This window comes from Sinohyriopsis cumingii, chromosome 6 (genome assembly GCF_028554795.1).
Source record: "Sinohyriopsis cumingii isolate HCF-2022 chromosome 6, ASM2855479v2, whole genome shotgun sequence".
NCBI classification, from domain to species: domain Eukaryota; kingdom Metazoa; phylum Mollusca; class Bivalvia; order Unionida; family Unionidae; genus Sinohyriopsis; species Sinohyriopsis cumingii.
The window spans coordinates 132,180,303-132,194,392 of record NC_142966.1 but is presented as its reverse complement, the minus strand read 5'-3'; the positions used below and the strand labels follow the sequence as shown (position 1 = coordinate 132,194,392).

The 14,090-nt window shown below is 43.0% G+C and overlaps 1 protein-coding gene across 1 annotated transcript in view; it reads left to right on the top strand.

The window, feature by feature from the left end:
- LOC149797997 (uncharacterized) overlaps positions 1-14,090 on the top strand; it is a 54,007-nt gene that overhangs the window by 2,065 nt on the left and 37,852 nt on the right. Inside the window, exons 2-4 of the mRNA XM_089963064.1 lie at positions 322-434; positions 1,167-1,362; positions 2,185-2,345. Coding sequence (XP_089819190.1) covers positions 322-434; positions 1,167-1,362; positions 2,185-2,345 — 470 coding nt within the window. The remainder of the gene's footprint in view (positions 1-321; positions 435-1,166; positions 1,363-2,184; positions 2,346-14,090) is intronic.

The window sequence follows — 14,090 nt, the reverse complement described above, 5'->3', positions numbered from 1 at the left end:
AAGGTATATCATCGCATTCAAGATTGGAATTCATTCGAAACACCACTGAAATTTATTTGGAACACTTTAGGCTTTTGGACTTGTAGTAAGACATTTATAAATGTCTGTGATTGAATTCATAACACTATAAGTTTCTTTTACATTTTCACCTTTGATTCAAGGGAAATAAATTATTTGTTGAATTTTACAAACATTTTGGTTTCCGATCTATTCGATTACTTAGGATAAGAAGATAGAATCGTAATATGTTAAATACCTATGTGCAGCATGTGGTTTAGAGAACGATTAGGATTGATCTGAATATTGGGTGAATCATTGTAGACAGAACAACAGCATGAAGCCATCTCCAAAGGCAGGCTGATTCAAACTGATGACCCTAAGCAAGAGGATGCTGACGAGTATCGGGATGGTCTGCACAATACAGAATGGAAAAGGTCAGATATCTTTTGCTTTCAGGCAGAATGAATGACGACAAACTCGTAGTATTTGACATATAAATGATTAACATCAGATTTTGCCTTTTTCATTAATAAAATACAATTATCAGGAAGTTATAAAATACCTGTTTTATTTTTTGAGACAAATTAAGAGAGAGAGAGAGAGAGTCTACATCACAAATGCAAACAATTAAGTTAGATGCCTAAAAGTTTCATTCTTGTCTCACAAAAACAGTTCCGACATTTGTTTCTGATGACAACTGTTAGCATCCCGGACTAATGTGAATTGTCCAGATTTTCTCTTTATAATTAACATACATTTAAAACACACGAGTCTTATCAATCATGTCTCAAAGCTTGTCTATGTTTAAACCAACAAGAAAACGTATAAACGGCTTTGGAGATGCATTATTGAACCAGATAAACTGGGACAACGAGATAACGTAACAAATAGGTTTGACAAACGAGATAATTGTTTAATTATCGACAATATATTTAGAATCATCAACTCGTTCATCTTCGTTTTCGGTACAGCTATCACCATCGTCGTCATCATCATCAGCAGCAGCTCATTCTTCTTCTTCTTCTTCTTCTTATTATTATTATTATTATTAGTAGTAGTAGTAGTAGTAGTAGTAGTAATATTTATAGATCATTCTTAGGTTGCATCCACACCGTTAATTCTTAAAATATTGATATAATCTGTTCTGAAACGAATATGCACTTTAGGATGTGGGAGGCCGTCAAACTAGTCAACGGAACCATTGCATTTTTCGGGAAGAAAAAGAAGAAGCTGGGATATGTTCTAGAGAAAATGCACGCCGGGGACGTGCTCTCGCAGCACGAGGTCTCTGGGGCACTCAGAGAATATAACCAGCTCTGTATAGAGCTAGAACACCTACAAAGGAGGATTGAAGACGTGGAGGTAAGAGTCAGTACCAGTACATGTTTTATTATTATGATGATGATGATTGTTATTATTATTATTATTATTGCTGCTGCTGTTGTTGAAATATTTGTTTTAAATACCGTCCGAATGAAGGTAATCATGCTACTGTACATGCTTTAAATGAACTATACTAGATTATAATATGTTACACGTAGTTCTAATAATCACGTGGACTGAGCCCGATACATAATTCAAACGTTTACCCATATTATGCAAAATTTTACGTAAAAATATGATGTCATTGCAAACAATATCCCACTCTTTTTCATTAAAATAAACATTTAAAGACTTTTGTTTTAAACAAAAATTCTCACGAAGAATCTATATTCCCCTTGTTAAAGCCACTCCCATCGGCAAGCGGTGGCTATACGAATGACAAGTTGATAAATATTCTCAGTTTGACATTCGAGACACTTTGTGAGATTTGCGGAACAAGACCTTACTTTTGGTAAATAATCGCATATGAAGTACATGTTCAAACTTTTTCAAGACTTTTGGGAACCACATGTTATGCTGGTTTAGAGAGATGGTTTAATTAGGGAGGTTTGATTTACACTGCAATGGCTTGGATGGGCCTGTCTGTCCTCTAGCTGCTGTACATAAGTGGCCGGTTTGGAGAAGTTTTTTTGCATATCTAAAATGTTATATAACCGTTCTGAAGACATACAAATAAATAAGTAAATAAATAAATAAATATCATCATCAGTTGTAAATATGTACCGCAATTCCCAGGAGATTATATCATTACTTTTAGCAGCTTCGGTTTAGTTTGTTTTAAAGTTTGATTGTTCTCCACAGGCGAACCAAAAGAGGAAAGAACCGACCCCACCACCCCGAGATAAGTGGAGTAAAGGAACAGAAACTAACCCAGATGTGGTGGTTTTGTTCAGAGAAGATTATGACAAACTATTGGAAAGAATTACTCACAGAGAAAGTCAGATTGAGGAGCTACAAAGAAGGTAGTTAATTGACTGAATTATTGTTAAGGTCATTTTTGGCAGTATCTGTTGACTTATAACCAAATGTAGCTTAGTTGGAAAAGAGTCGAACTTGATATCAAAGGGTCTCTTGTTTAATAACCGCCAGAGGCAGCCCGGGTTTGGGCACATAACTCCCATTGACTAAGCATGATATATCCAATAATGTGTAAACTCTTCAGTTTTGTCATCGGCTTTTCAATGTGATGTCTATCTCCAAGTATTTATGGATGCTCCTGCGATGTTCCTGCTCTGAACGAGGCACTCTGGTTTCGTCCACTTACGAAGCAGCCCGCGACCCGATTCCAAAACTTTGATATTTGTTTTACAACCTTTCTTTAAAACACACGAGAATCCACTTATAAAGATACGGTTAAGCATTACTGACCAATCAGTGTCAACGACAATGACATTGGAATGTAAACGTTCTTTTATCACTTCAGTTAGCAGAAATTGCAAATAAGGATAATTACAGTTTCACTCATTATTTTACATCTAATGTGATGTCGAGTTCAGTGATATTAAAAACCAAAAATTCTTAAGACTTCTACGATTTTGACTTGATCCGCCTGGGTACAAATCAAAAATAGTGACTTCTATAATGCTGTTTGTCTGTTTGTAATGACATTTCCTATAGATTCGATGAGAATATATGTACAGGTTATGAGTATTAGTGTGTTGTGCAACACAGTTAATCAGTAAATAGTAAATCAGTGCATCCCCTCAAATTTCTACCATCCACTTTCTCAGCCTGATTAGGCATTTGTTAAATATGAATTGTATTCGCTTTTTTTATTGGTACGTTGTTCATACACTGGAAAACTTCACTCCCAAATGTACTGTGACTTCCGGATCACCTGCCCCTCTTTGAAAACAGGATTCAGCCAAACATTTAGAGCTAAATCATGGAAGTAGTAAATGGGGTCACCCTAGCGACAATGGGAATTAGCATTACAGAGACCCCTGGGTCACTCTAGCGACAATGGAAATTTAACATGGAGAAAAATCGTGGGTCACTCTGGCGACAAGGGAAATTTAACATAGAGAAAAATCGTGGGTCACTCTGGCGACAAGGGGAATTGAACATGGAGAAAAATCGTGGGTCACTCTAGGGACAAGGGGAATTGAACATGGGGAATAGAGTTTGGGTCTGTCTAGGGACAAGGGGAATTGAATATGGGATATTTTTTTTTTTATTTTTTTAAATTTAAATTTAAATTTAAATTTAAAAAAAGGGTAGGCAATGGAAAGGCTATCTCTTTTCGAGAAATATGGCTGGCCCTGAAAAGGGCCTTTGGGTTTATGTTAATATTAATATTAACATAGATGGCATCTGTCACATCTTCTTCTTCTTCTTCTTAAACTCCTTCTAACTGCCGGTCCATACACAAGTACCCTCTTGAGACATCCTTGTCTTTCTATGTAAACTCTCCTCATCCATTGACTAGTATCTGTCCTATCAACAACAGTCCACTTGGACCTGACATACATGAGCATGTCCGTCCTAAACATCATGGAAGACACAAGGGTGGATGACTCAACTGTGGTCCACATCTTGAAGCGACGAGAACAGGTGAATCAATGCAGTGAACTGCGCTTATTTATAGGTACAGGAAGGATTGAAACGGATTGAATTCATTCACCAATCCGAACACGCGTTACAAAATTCAGTCAGCTCGGATCCAATCCGAAGAGAACAGTCTGTGACGTCACGTGGTCTATATAGATTCGTTAGCGCTTGTGTGCAGTCAATCTATGCGACAGTGATTCAACATGACGGAAACTCAGAAAACGATCCATTGGGGTGCACCAGCAGGGGAGACTGCCCAAGGGAACCCGGACTTACTTTCAGAAGAGGTACATTGGGATTTTGTGGATTTTCTTACCTCGCAAGAATTTGTTCCGGAACCTTCGTTACCTTCTTCATTACCGCAAGTGGAGAATTTTAGACAGAGACAGAAAGAAGAATTGGAGAAATTTATGCAACGACAAAAGGAAGCGGAACAAGCTTTTCTCCTACAGCAACAGCAACAGCAACAAGAAGAGGTAAGAAAAAAACAACAGCAACAACAGCAAGAAGAAGTAGCAGCAAAGAAACAAGAGGGTGAAAATCAAACGGCTACGGTACTGTTGGACATTTTAGCGGAGTTAAGAAGTCTGAAACAAATGTATCAGACTTCTTTATCACGACCGAAGAGAATACGACCTTCCCGAGCTAAACACGCCAACCCTGTGACTAAGCCTATCGTACCACCCTTAGTGATTTCAACCCAATCATCAGAAGTAGGCCTTGGCCGTGGCAAAGGCTTAAGGCAGTTAAAGTTGATAGGTTAAACTCACCCCTACACCAAAATAAAAAGGCCCTTTTCAGGGCCACCCACATTTCTCGAAAAGAAATACAATTTCAATTTGCCAATAACTCAAAAATAAACCCCACCCATTTTACCCTTATAGTACGTGTCTGTGTATGAGTGCGTGAGTGTAGCTTCTTATTTTAAAATCAAAACTCAAAGACACTTACCTTATATCATTCATGTATTCTTTTATCCATTTTTTACAATCCAATTCACAGCACAACACTTTAATTAAAAGTTCATTGACTTCTTCTTTCTCCTTGTTTAGTCTCTCTGTTTTTTGAATTTCTTCACCGTTTTTTCCTCATTTTCTTCCCTTCTTCTTTTCTTCTCCTGTTTCTTTGCTTCTTTTAAATAGAATTGTCTTCTTTCTTCCTCTGAAGAATCCCTCTCTTCTTTCGAAGAATCCCTCTCTTCTTCCGAAGAATCCCTCTCTTCTTCTGAAGAATCCTTCTTTTCTTTTGACTCCTCTTGTTTCTTTTTTGGGCAATCTGGAGACCAATGTCCTTTTTCTTTACAATAATAACAGGTATCTTGACTTTTGTCTTTTTTAGCCCCTGTTTTTTTTCTTTTTTGACGGTCTGGACACTCTGAAGACCAATGCCCTTTCTTCTGACAGGTATAGCAAGTATCCTGACTCTTATCTCGAAAGGAAGGAGAGTAGTCTGTCGGCTGGTCTGAAGAGAATTTTCTAATGACCCCTCGCAAAGCTCTGACGAAACGTTCGATTTGGCTAGTCTCTTCCATCGTTCTCCTCGGTTTGAGAGTGAAATGAATAGTGAAAGGACAAGACACACCCTTTTTATATACGCTGGTTTGCCATGACTATAAATTAGTCTATGGTGTTTGAACTTGAGTCATTTGACGTTTTGCACTCAAGATGAAACGATCCTATTCATTCGAGAAGAAAGAAGAAGAAGAAAGTAAGAGGCAGAAACGTGATCTATCGCCTCGTACCAGGGCTGAAATCTTGGCACAAATTCATGCCAGTGATTTTGAAGAGGACATGAGTGAACCAGAATCCGAACCCTCTAAACCAAGTTCACCACCCTTAGTCAACCCTGAAAAGTACTATTCCATTCGAGAGACGGAAAAGCGCTCCTCTAGAAAATTTAGAACCACGGCTTACACCTACACGGTGAAGTTTAAAGATTTCAAGGCCGACGTACCCTTGGAGAAAGCAGAAGGGTTTATCACCGAGATGTGGGATTCTTTGCTCACCGCACTCAAGCGACAATGTCAAGCCAAAGAAGACGATCGCTTGACACTATCCATAGATCACGACGGTTTGAAATCCCCTGTTTGGATCGAGTTTAGCAGACCCGCAGAACTAACCCCTTCCAAAATCATGGACAAGATTCAACACGTACAAAAATCTAATGACCAGTTTGACATCACCGATGGTAAAGCCACACTGAAAATGGCCCACGTATCTCTTCCTCAAGGGACAGGACGCAAAAAGATGTTATTGGTGGACAACCTTCGCAACACCAAAACAAGTCTCGTCCGAATTCACAACCCTCAAGACCAGATGTGTTTAGCCCGTGCCATCGTGGTGGGACGAACCTATGCCAACAAGAACGACACGGTAGAATGGAAAAGAACCTGGAAAACTATTCAACGATCGGACCGAGCCAAACAACGAAACGAAGCAGAACTCCTGTTACAACAAGCCGGACTGTCCAAAGACACACCCTGTGGCATTCCTGAGATGCAAAAATTGCAAGATGCCCTAGCTCCACGCTACACCTTGAAAGTGCACCCTCAAGAAATGCGTGGGTCTCTGTTGTTTCGAGGCCAAGATTTTAAGGACGGAAAATACATTCATGTCTATCATCACGATGAACATTTCGATACCATTACCAGTATCACCGGATTCCTGGGATATGTTTATTATTGTGAGAAATGTGACTATGGTTATAACAATCGAGAGCAACACAAACATTGTGGATGGAAATGCCCAGGATGTTTGGCCTCTCCACCCTGTCTGAGCGAAGAACCAGTGCCTTGTTCAACTTGTCTGCGCACGTTTGTCAGTCCTACCTGTTACCAACAACATTTGAAAACACAAGGTTCACAGAAGAAATGTGCTTGTCAACTGCTGAGAATGTGCCCTACCTGTGGACAAGGCATACGTACCAATAGTACCAAGGCACACGTATGTCGAGGAAAGAAAAAATGTCACATTTGTCACCACATCGTGGACTTGGAACACGAATGCTACGTGCAAAAATACCAACCCCCACCAGAGAAAGAGGACGGTCACAAGAAGAAAGGCAATTTCATCTTTTTCGATTTCGAATGCATGCAAGAGACTGGCATTCACATTCCTAATTTCTGCGTGGCTCATCGAGCGTGCGAGAAGTGCATTCAAGAACCTATCTGCAGTCATTGCCCTCACTGCAGCAAGATTCCTGGAGGACGTGAAAAAATCTTTCGGGGACCAAACACGTTAGCCGATTTTGCCCAATGGGTCTTAGACCCCATCGACAACACGTGGAGCCAAGAGGACATCGAACGTTACGGAGATTGTCATCGTCATGCCACGGTGATGGCTCACAATTTCTCCGGATACGATGGACAGTTTCTTCTCAGATACTATACGGAACAAGGCACCGAACGTCCTAAAGTGACTTTGAACGGAGCCAAAATCATTTTCATGCAAGTGGGACAAGTACAGTTTAAAGATTCGATGAGTTACTTGGCCATGCCTTTGAGTCGAATGCCTAAAACGTTTGGAATGACAGAAATGGCTAAAGGGTACTTTCCACACTTTTTCAATACGGAAGCCAATCAACATGCCGTTCTACCCCATTTACCTGAGGCTCACTATTACGACCCCGACAACATGCGTACCGAACAACGAGAAGATTTCTACGCTTGGTACCAGGCTCATGCCTCTGACCCCTTCGACTTTCAGGAAGAAATGTTAAAGTATTGTCGTTCCGAAGTGGACATTTTACGACGTTGCTGTGGAAAATTTCGAGAACTGTTCATGGAACACGGAGGGGTCGATCCTTTGAAAGAAGCTTGCACCATTGCCAAAGCGTGTTCCTTAGTGTACCGCCAACGATTCATGCCTGAAAAGACCGTGGCTGTCATCAGTCCTCAAACGACCCACTATGTCAAGCGTCAATACTCGGTCAAAGCCCTACGTTGGTTACATTACTTGTGCGACAAGGAAGACAAATGGATTCAGCATGCCCGCAACGGAGGAGGCGAAAAGACCATCGGAACGTATTCGGTAGATGGCTGGGACTTAGAAAACCCCAAGATCGTGTACGAGTTTAACGGTTGCTTATTTCACGGATGTCCCGTCTGTTACCCTGACCGTGACACTAAAAATCAGTTTTTGCAACGAACCATGGAAGACTTGTACCAGGACACTTGTCAGCGACGCCTAAAGTTAGAACAGCAAGGATACCAAGTGGTGGAAATGTGGGAACACGAGTACGATCACCGTATGAAAACCGATCCCGAGTTTATACGCCTCGTGGAAAGTTACCAGTTCATGGACCCGCTGAACCCGAGGGATAGTTTGTACGGAGGAAGGACCAATGCCACCTGTTTGCTGTACCAAGCCGACGAAGAGAAAGGAGAAGAAATCAAATACTTGGACGTGTGTTCGCTGTATCCCTACGTGTGCAAATATTGTCGCTTTCCTGTAGGGCACCGGCAATTGTTCACGGAACACATCGACCTGAAAAACATTCGACAATACGAAGGCTTGATCAAGTGTAAAGTTTTGCCTCCCACGAACCTATACCATCCCGTCTTACCTCACCATTGTCAAGGCAAACTGATGTTTCCATTGTGCCGTACTTGTGCCGAAACGTGCAACCAGGACCAACCTTGCCATCACAGCCAGGAAGAACGTGCCTTGACGGGAACCTGGGTCAGCGTGGAATTGTTCAAAGCTCTGGACATGGGATACCAACTGTTAGAAGTGTACGAAATTTGCCACTTTCCCAAGACACAACAGTACCACAAGGGTGACCCTACTCAGAAAGGCATTTTCACCGACTACGTGGATGCCTTTTTGAAACTGAAGCAAGAAGCCAGCGGCTATCCTTCCTGGTGTCACACTCCCGAAGACCAAATACAATTCAAAGAGAAGTACTACGCACAAGAAGGCATCTCTTTAGACCACATCGAAAAAAACGAAGGCAGGCGATCGTTTGCCAAAGTGATGTTAAATTGCTTGTGGGGTAAAATGGCACAACGACCGTGTTTACCCAAGACGGAATATTTGACAGAACCTTCCCGCTACTTCCAGATGATTCACGACAAAACCAAATACATGAAACACGTGGACGTCGTTCGAGAGGATTTGATCTTGGTCAATTACGAAGAAGATCTGGACTTTGTACAAGACGACCCTTTTGGAAATGTCATCATTGCGGCTTACGTGACAGCTCATGCTCGCTTAAAATTGTACGAAGCTTTAGAACTGTTAGAAGAACGCGTCCTGTACTTTGACACGGACAGTTGCATTTACATCCATCACCCGATTCAACAGCATCCTGACATCGAAGGAGACCGTTTAGGAGCCTGGACAGACGAGCATCCCGACGACAAGATTCTAAGTTTCGTCAGTGGTGGTCCCAAAAATTACGGCTACGAATACCGGGACAAACAAGGAAAAGTGCACACGACGTGCAAAGTGAAAGGACTGACTCTGAATCATCGTACCAGTCGAGTGGTCAACTTTGGGGTATTGAAAGAAGCCTTGCAATCGGGCGAGGATGGAAACTTTAAAGTGACCACCTATCAACTCAACAAGATTGTACGTTTACCCACTCACCACATCGTCAGTCGACCCTTGGAAAAAGTCTATCAAATTGTATACCAGAAGCGAGTGCGACTTCCCAATCACTTCACCTTACCGTACGGTCACGTCGGTATTGGTCTGTATATAAAAAGGAACCCTAGGCAAGATGGATAGTTCGTTGTTCATTGAAGTAACTTACCATGTCGTTGACGTAGAAGAAACCAGATTGGTTAGGAGTCAAATGTTGGACATCACCGAGACCAGGGTTTTGAGGCTTGGACACAAGAGGCGACCCAGTATGCACGAGAGTTATTCAAGGAAAAAAGTTACTTTTCAACCTGTATTAGTGACGGTGCCAGAAGAACCCGTCACCCAGGACAGGACTGTCGTGGACAGGCCTGAAAGACCCTTTCGGGAGGACACTTGTGTGACCTTACCCCTACTATAGAACTGGTTAGAACTTTACCCAAAACATGTTGTACAGACACTTGTGTTTATTCCACGTTCATGGTTATCATGTGCCTTTTATTCTTGTACTTAAGCCTTTGGCTTTTATGTATTTTTGTCTTTCGTATTCATGTTTGAAACATTCAATAAACGTGTTCTGAAAAAGTATATAAACTCTTGTCTTGTTTGTTTTTCGTGTCACAAGTGACATTTCTCACACCATGGCTACCTCTGCTGTCTCTGCTCCCTCTTCCTCCACTGTCAAAGTCATCGACGAACACTTAGATCGTGCCAGTTGGGAGGCTTTGTATCTTCGCCATCCCTTTAACATGCTCATTGCTGGACCTAGCGGTTCAGGCAAAACCGAATTCGTCAAACGTTTGATCGAACATAAACATCATTTGATCGATCGACCCCCTCAACGAATCGTGTGGTGTTACAAAGAGTGGCAATCGGCGTACAGCCTCTTGCGAGAAAGTCAAGGCGATTCCATCGTGTTTGTGGAAGGCATTCCTAAAGAAGACGATGGCATCGTCTCTGACTCCCGTCTAACCCATTTGGTCATTTTCGACGACATGTTAGGAGAAGACGAAGAAGAAATTAAACTGTGGTTCACGCGGAAAGGGCATCACCGTAATGCCAGTGTCGTTTACATCACCCCAAAATTTGTTTCAACAAAGTAAAACCCATCGCACCATCAGTCTCAATGCGCATTACGTGGTCTTGTTTAAAAGCCCTCGAGATAAATCGCAAGTGCAAGTCTTAGCCAAACAGTTAGGAACGCCTTGGCTGACTCAGGCGTACGACGATGCCACTCAAACGCCACACGCCTATTTACTCGTCGATTTGAAACCTACGACTCCCGAGGATTTGCGATTTCGTACCCACTTGTTTCACCACTGGTGCCAAGACGGAGGGCCTGTCCTGTACACGTCTCCGTCCTCGACTTCATTTCACTCCCCATAAAAAATCTATAAAAACCTCAGACCCTTTTTCGTCTGTCTCACTCTCAGTGCGAACATGACGTCCCTTCAGTCGCATCTTCCCGTCAAATTGATTCGTGCCTTGTATGGCATCAGTCGAGAAAAAGATCCACAAACACGAGCTCGTGTCTTAGAAGCTAGTCTCAAAGAAGTCTTACGATGGTTCACGGTGACGGCACGTCAATTACTCCAAGGAATCATTCAGATTCCTCATCAAACCAAACGCTTTTTCGATCGAAACAAAGTCGCTTTGGTCCAAATGGCCGATCCCCGCATCGACACTCAAACCAAAAAACAAATCATTTTGACACCTGGAGGGAGCGGTACTCTAGGAGGGGTCATCATTCGCTCACTCTTAAGATGGGATCCTAATGCCCCCAAAGTTATACCCAAGACAAAAGTCCAACGAAGCCCCAAGAAGAAAAAGACCAGGTCCCCACGGAGAACGTCTCCAGTGGCAGGACCCTCCTCTGACCAGACACCACCACCACCCCGGAAAAAGAAAAGAAGCCCCCAGAGAAAGAAAAGTCCACAGAAAACTAGTCGCAAGAGAGGCACTTCGGCCAGGACGCAACCTTACACTCGCAAACCACGACCTGCCACGGCGGTGACTGCGTCTCCGGCAGCTTCACGTTTGTCCACTTCTCCGTTAATGACACCCAGAACTGAAGAGTACTTGGAAACGTTGATCACACCAAGAACTTCTCCGTTGATGACCCCCAAAAGATCTTCCCCAGTGGCAGGACCTTCCAATTTAGTGGCAGTGGCTGCTGCTCACAAAGTACCTTCTCCCAAAATCAAAGTTCAAGAAAGATCGGGCATGTTACAAAGTTTACTGGATTTGTCCAAGCAAGAACTAGCTCGATTTAGTCCGTTACGTACCCCTGCACGACGTGTCATGCCTGTCCTCAAACTAATACGACGTAAAGACAATCAGTGGCGACGCGTTCCAGTATAAAAAAGGCCTGTGACCAAGTCGGGTATCAGTGTTTTTTGGTGCTCCTGAAGACTCAAAGATGTCACCCTCCAGAAAACCCCAAGGAAAGAAAAGGAAAGGACTGCCACCACGTTTAGCCAAACATGGGGACATGTTATCTGTCCTGTCCAAAGCTTCTCCACCCCTACGAAACAAACTCATTCAAACAGCTTCCAAAGAGGTCATCGATACCGTGTGCGAATGTTGTTTGAACGTTTCGAAAGGCACGATCCCTTTGTCCAAACACCAGAAACAATGTTTAGGCAAACATCGTCACGTTCTTCGCCAAATGGTTCAAAAGAAAATTCCCATTCGTCAAAAAAAGAAGATGTTAGTGCAACGTGGAGGTATTTTACCTCTCTTGTTAGGCCCCATACTGAAAGGAGTCTTGGGAACTATGTTGGGAGGACTGATGGGAGCAAGATAAAAAGGCCTCGGAAGTTCCAAGATCTCAGAATCGACCCCTGACAACCCCATGGAAGGACGAAAACTAGCTTTAGTGCCTTACAAACGATGGATGGAATACCATCGTTGGCAAGAACAACACACCCCGCATTTACCTCCCAATCCCCATTTGAGCGAGATGTCCCAGTTACAACACGAATTGCAGTCCTTGATGGATCGCCAAGATTTGTCCGAAACAGAAAAATCGCAAAAGTACGGTCAACTCTTGCAACGACTGCAACTCTTTCACCAGAAAGCTTTAGACGAAACAGCTCTCCCCACTCTGAAAGATTTTAAGACCTTGATGAAAAGTCCAGCACCATCACCAGTACCAGTACCAGTACCACCAGTACCCGTGACCAAGACAGAAAAAGGAGAAGAAGAGGAAGGGTTTCAAACTCCACCAGAAAAAGTACGCAAGTTAACAACACCACCTACCTCCAGAATTGGATGGATTAAAAAGATGATGGCCACCCCTTCTTCCTCACAAGAGAAAAAGAAAGTGAAGACAGAAGTGAAGACAGAAGTGAAACAAGAACCTATATTCCCCGCTCAGACATCCTTCTCCTCTTTGACACCTATTGCTGGCCGCACACGCAAAGCATTGCAATCCAAGAAAATACCCCAAGAGAAAAAGAGTATCATCCTCCAAGAGTGGGTGTCTTATTAACACACCAACCAACACAAAAAAATGGAAAAAGTCTTAGCCAGCATTTACTACGATCCCTCCCATCCTGCAGGTTACGCAGGAGTTCAAAAATTGTATCGTGCTGCCAAAACGCGACTGAAAAGTCTCCGTTTACCTCAAGTGCAACGATGGTTACAAGAACAAGCTACCTACATTTTACACAAACCCATTCGACGCAAGTTTGCCAGAAGTCGCACCCGAGTGGAAGGCATCGATCATCAATGGCAAACCGATTTAGCCGATGTCTCTCATTTGGCCAGCTACAATCGTGGCTACAAATATTTGTTTTGTGTCATCGACGTCTTTTCCAAATTTGCCTGGGTCGTGCCCTTGACTTCCAAATCGAGCAGCGAGTTAGTGCGAGCCCTGCAACGGGTGTTGAAACAAAGCGGTCGTCACCCTCTTCGATGGCAAACGGACAAAGGCACCGAGTTTCTGAACCAAGCTTTCCAAAAAGAATTAAAGAAACGTGACATTCATTTTTTTACCACCGAGAATCCCGAAACCAAAGCCAGCATCGTGGAACGTTTTCAACGCACTTTGAAAGAACTCATGTGGAAATATTTTACGCATCACCACACTCTGAAGTACATCGACATCTTACCGCACCTGGTGCAAGCGTACAACCAATCTTACCATCGAAGCATCGGACGTGCCCCGCAAGACGTGACTCCCGACAACGAAGTGCTGGTGTTTGAGCGCCTGTTTGGTACGTCCCCGACGAGGGCTGTCCCCAAGAAAAGTGGAGAGTTGGCCGTAGGAGATTGGGTGCGCATTGGCAAAACCAAACGCACTTTTGACAAAGGTTACTTACCTAACTGGACGACCGAACTGTTTCGCGTCACTGGACGAGTGCATGGCCGTCATCCTGCCGTCTATAAATTGGAAGACATGAACGGAGAAGTGCTCAAAGGAACGTTTTATTTGCCCGAGTTACAACGTGTCACCAAAAAAGAAGACGACGTGTACGACATCGAAAGCATTCTCGAACGCAGAACCCGTAAAGTGGGCAAACGACGTGTCAAAGAAGTCAAAGTACGTTGGAAAGGATATCCGCCCAGTTT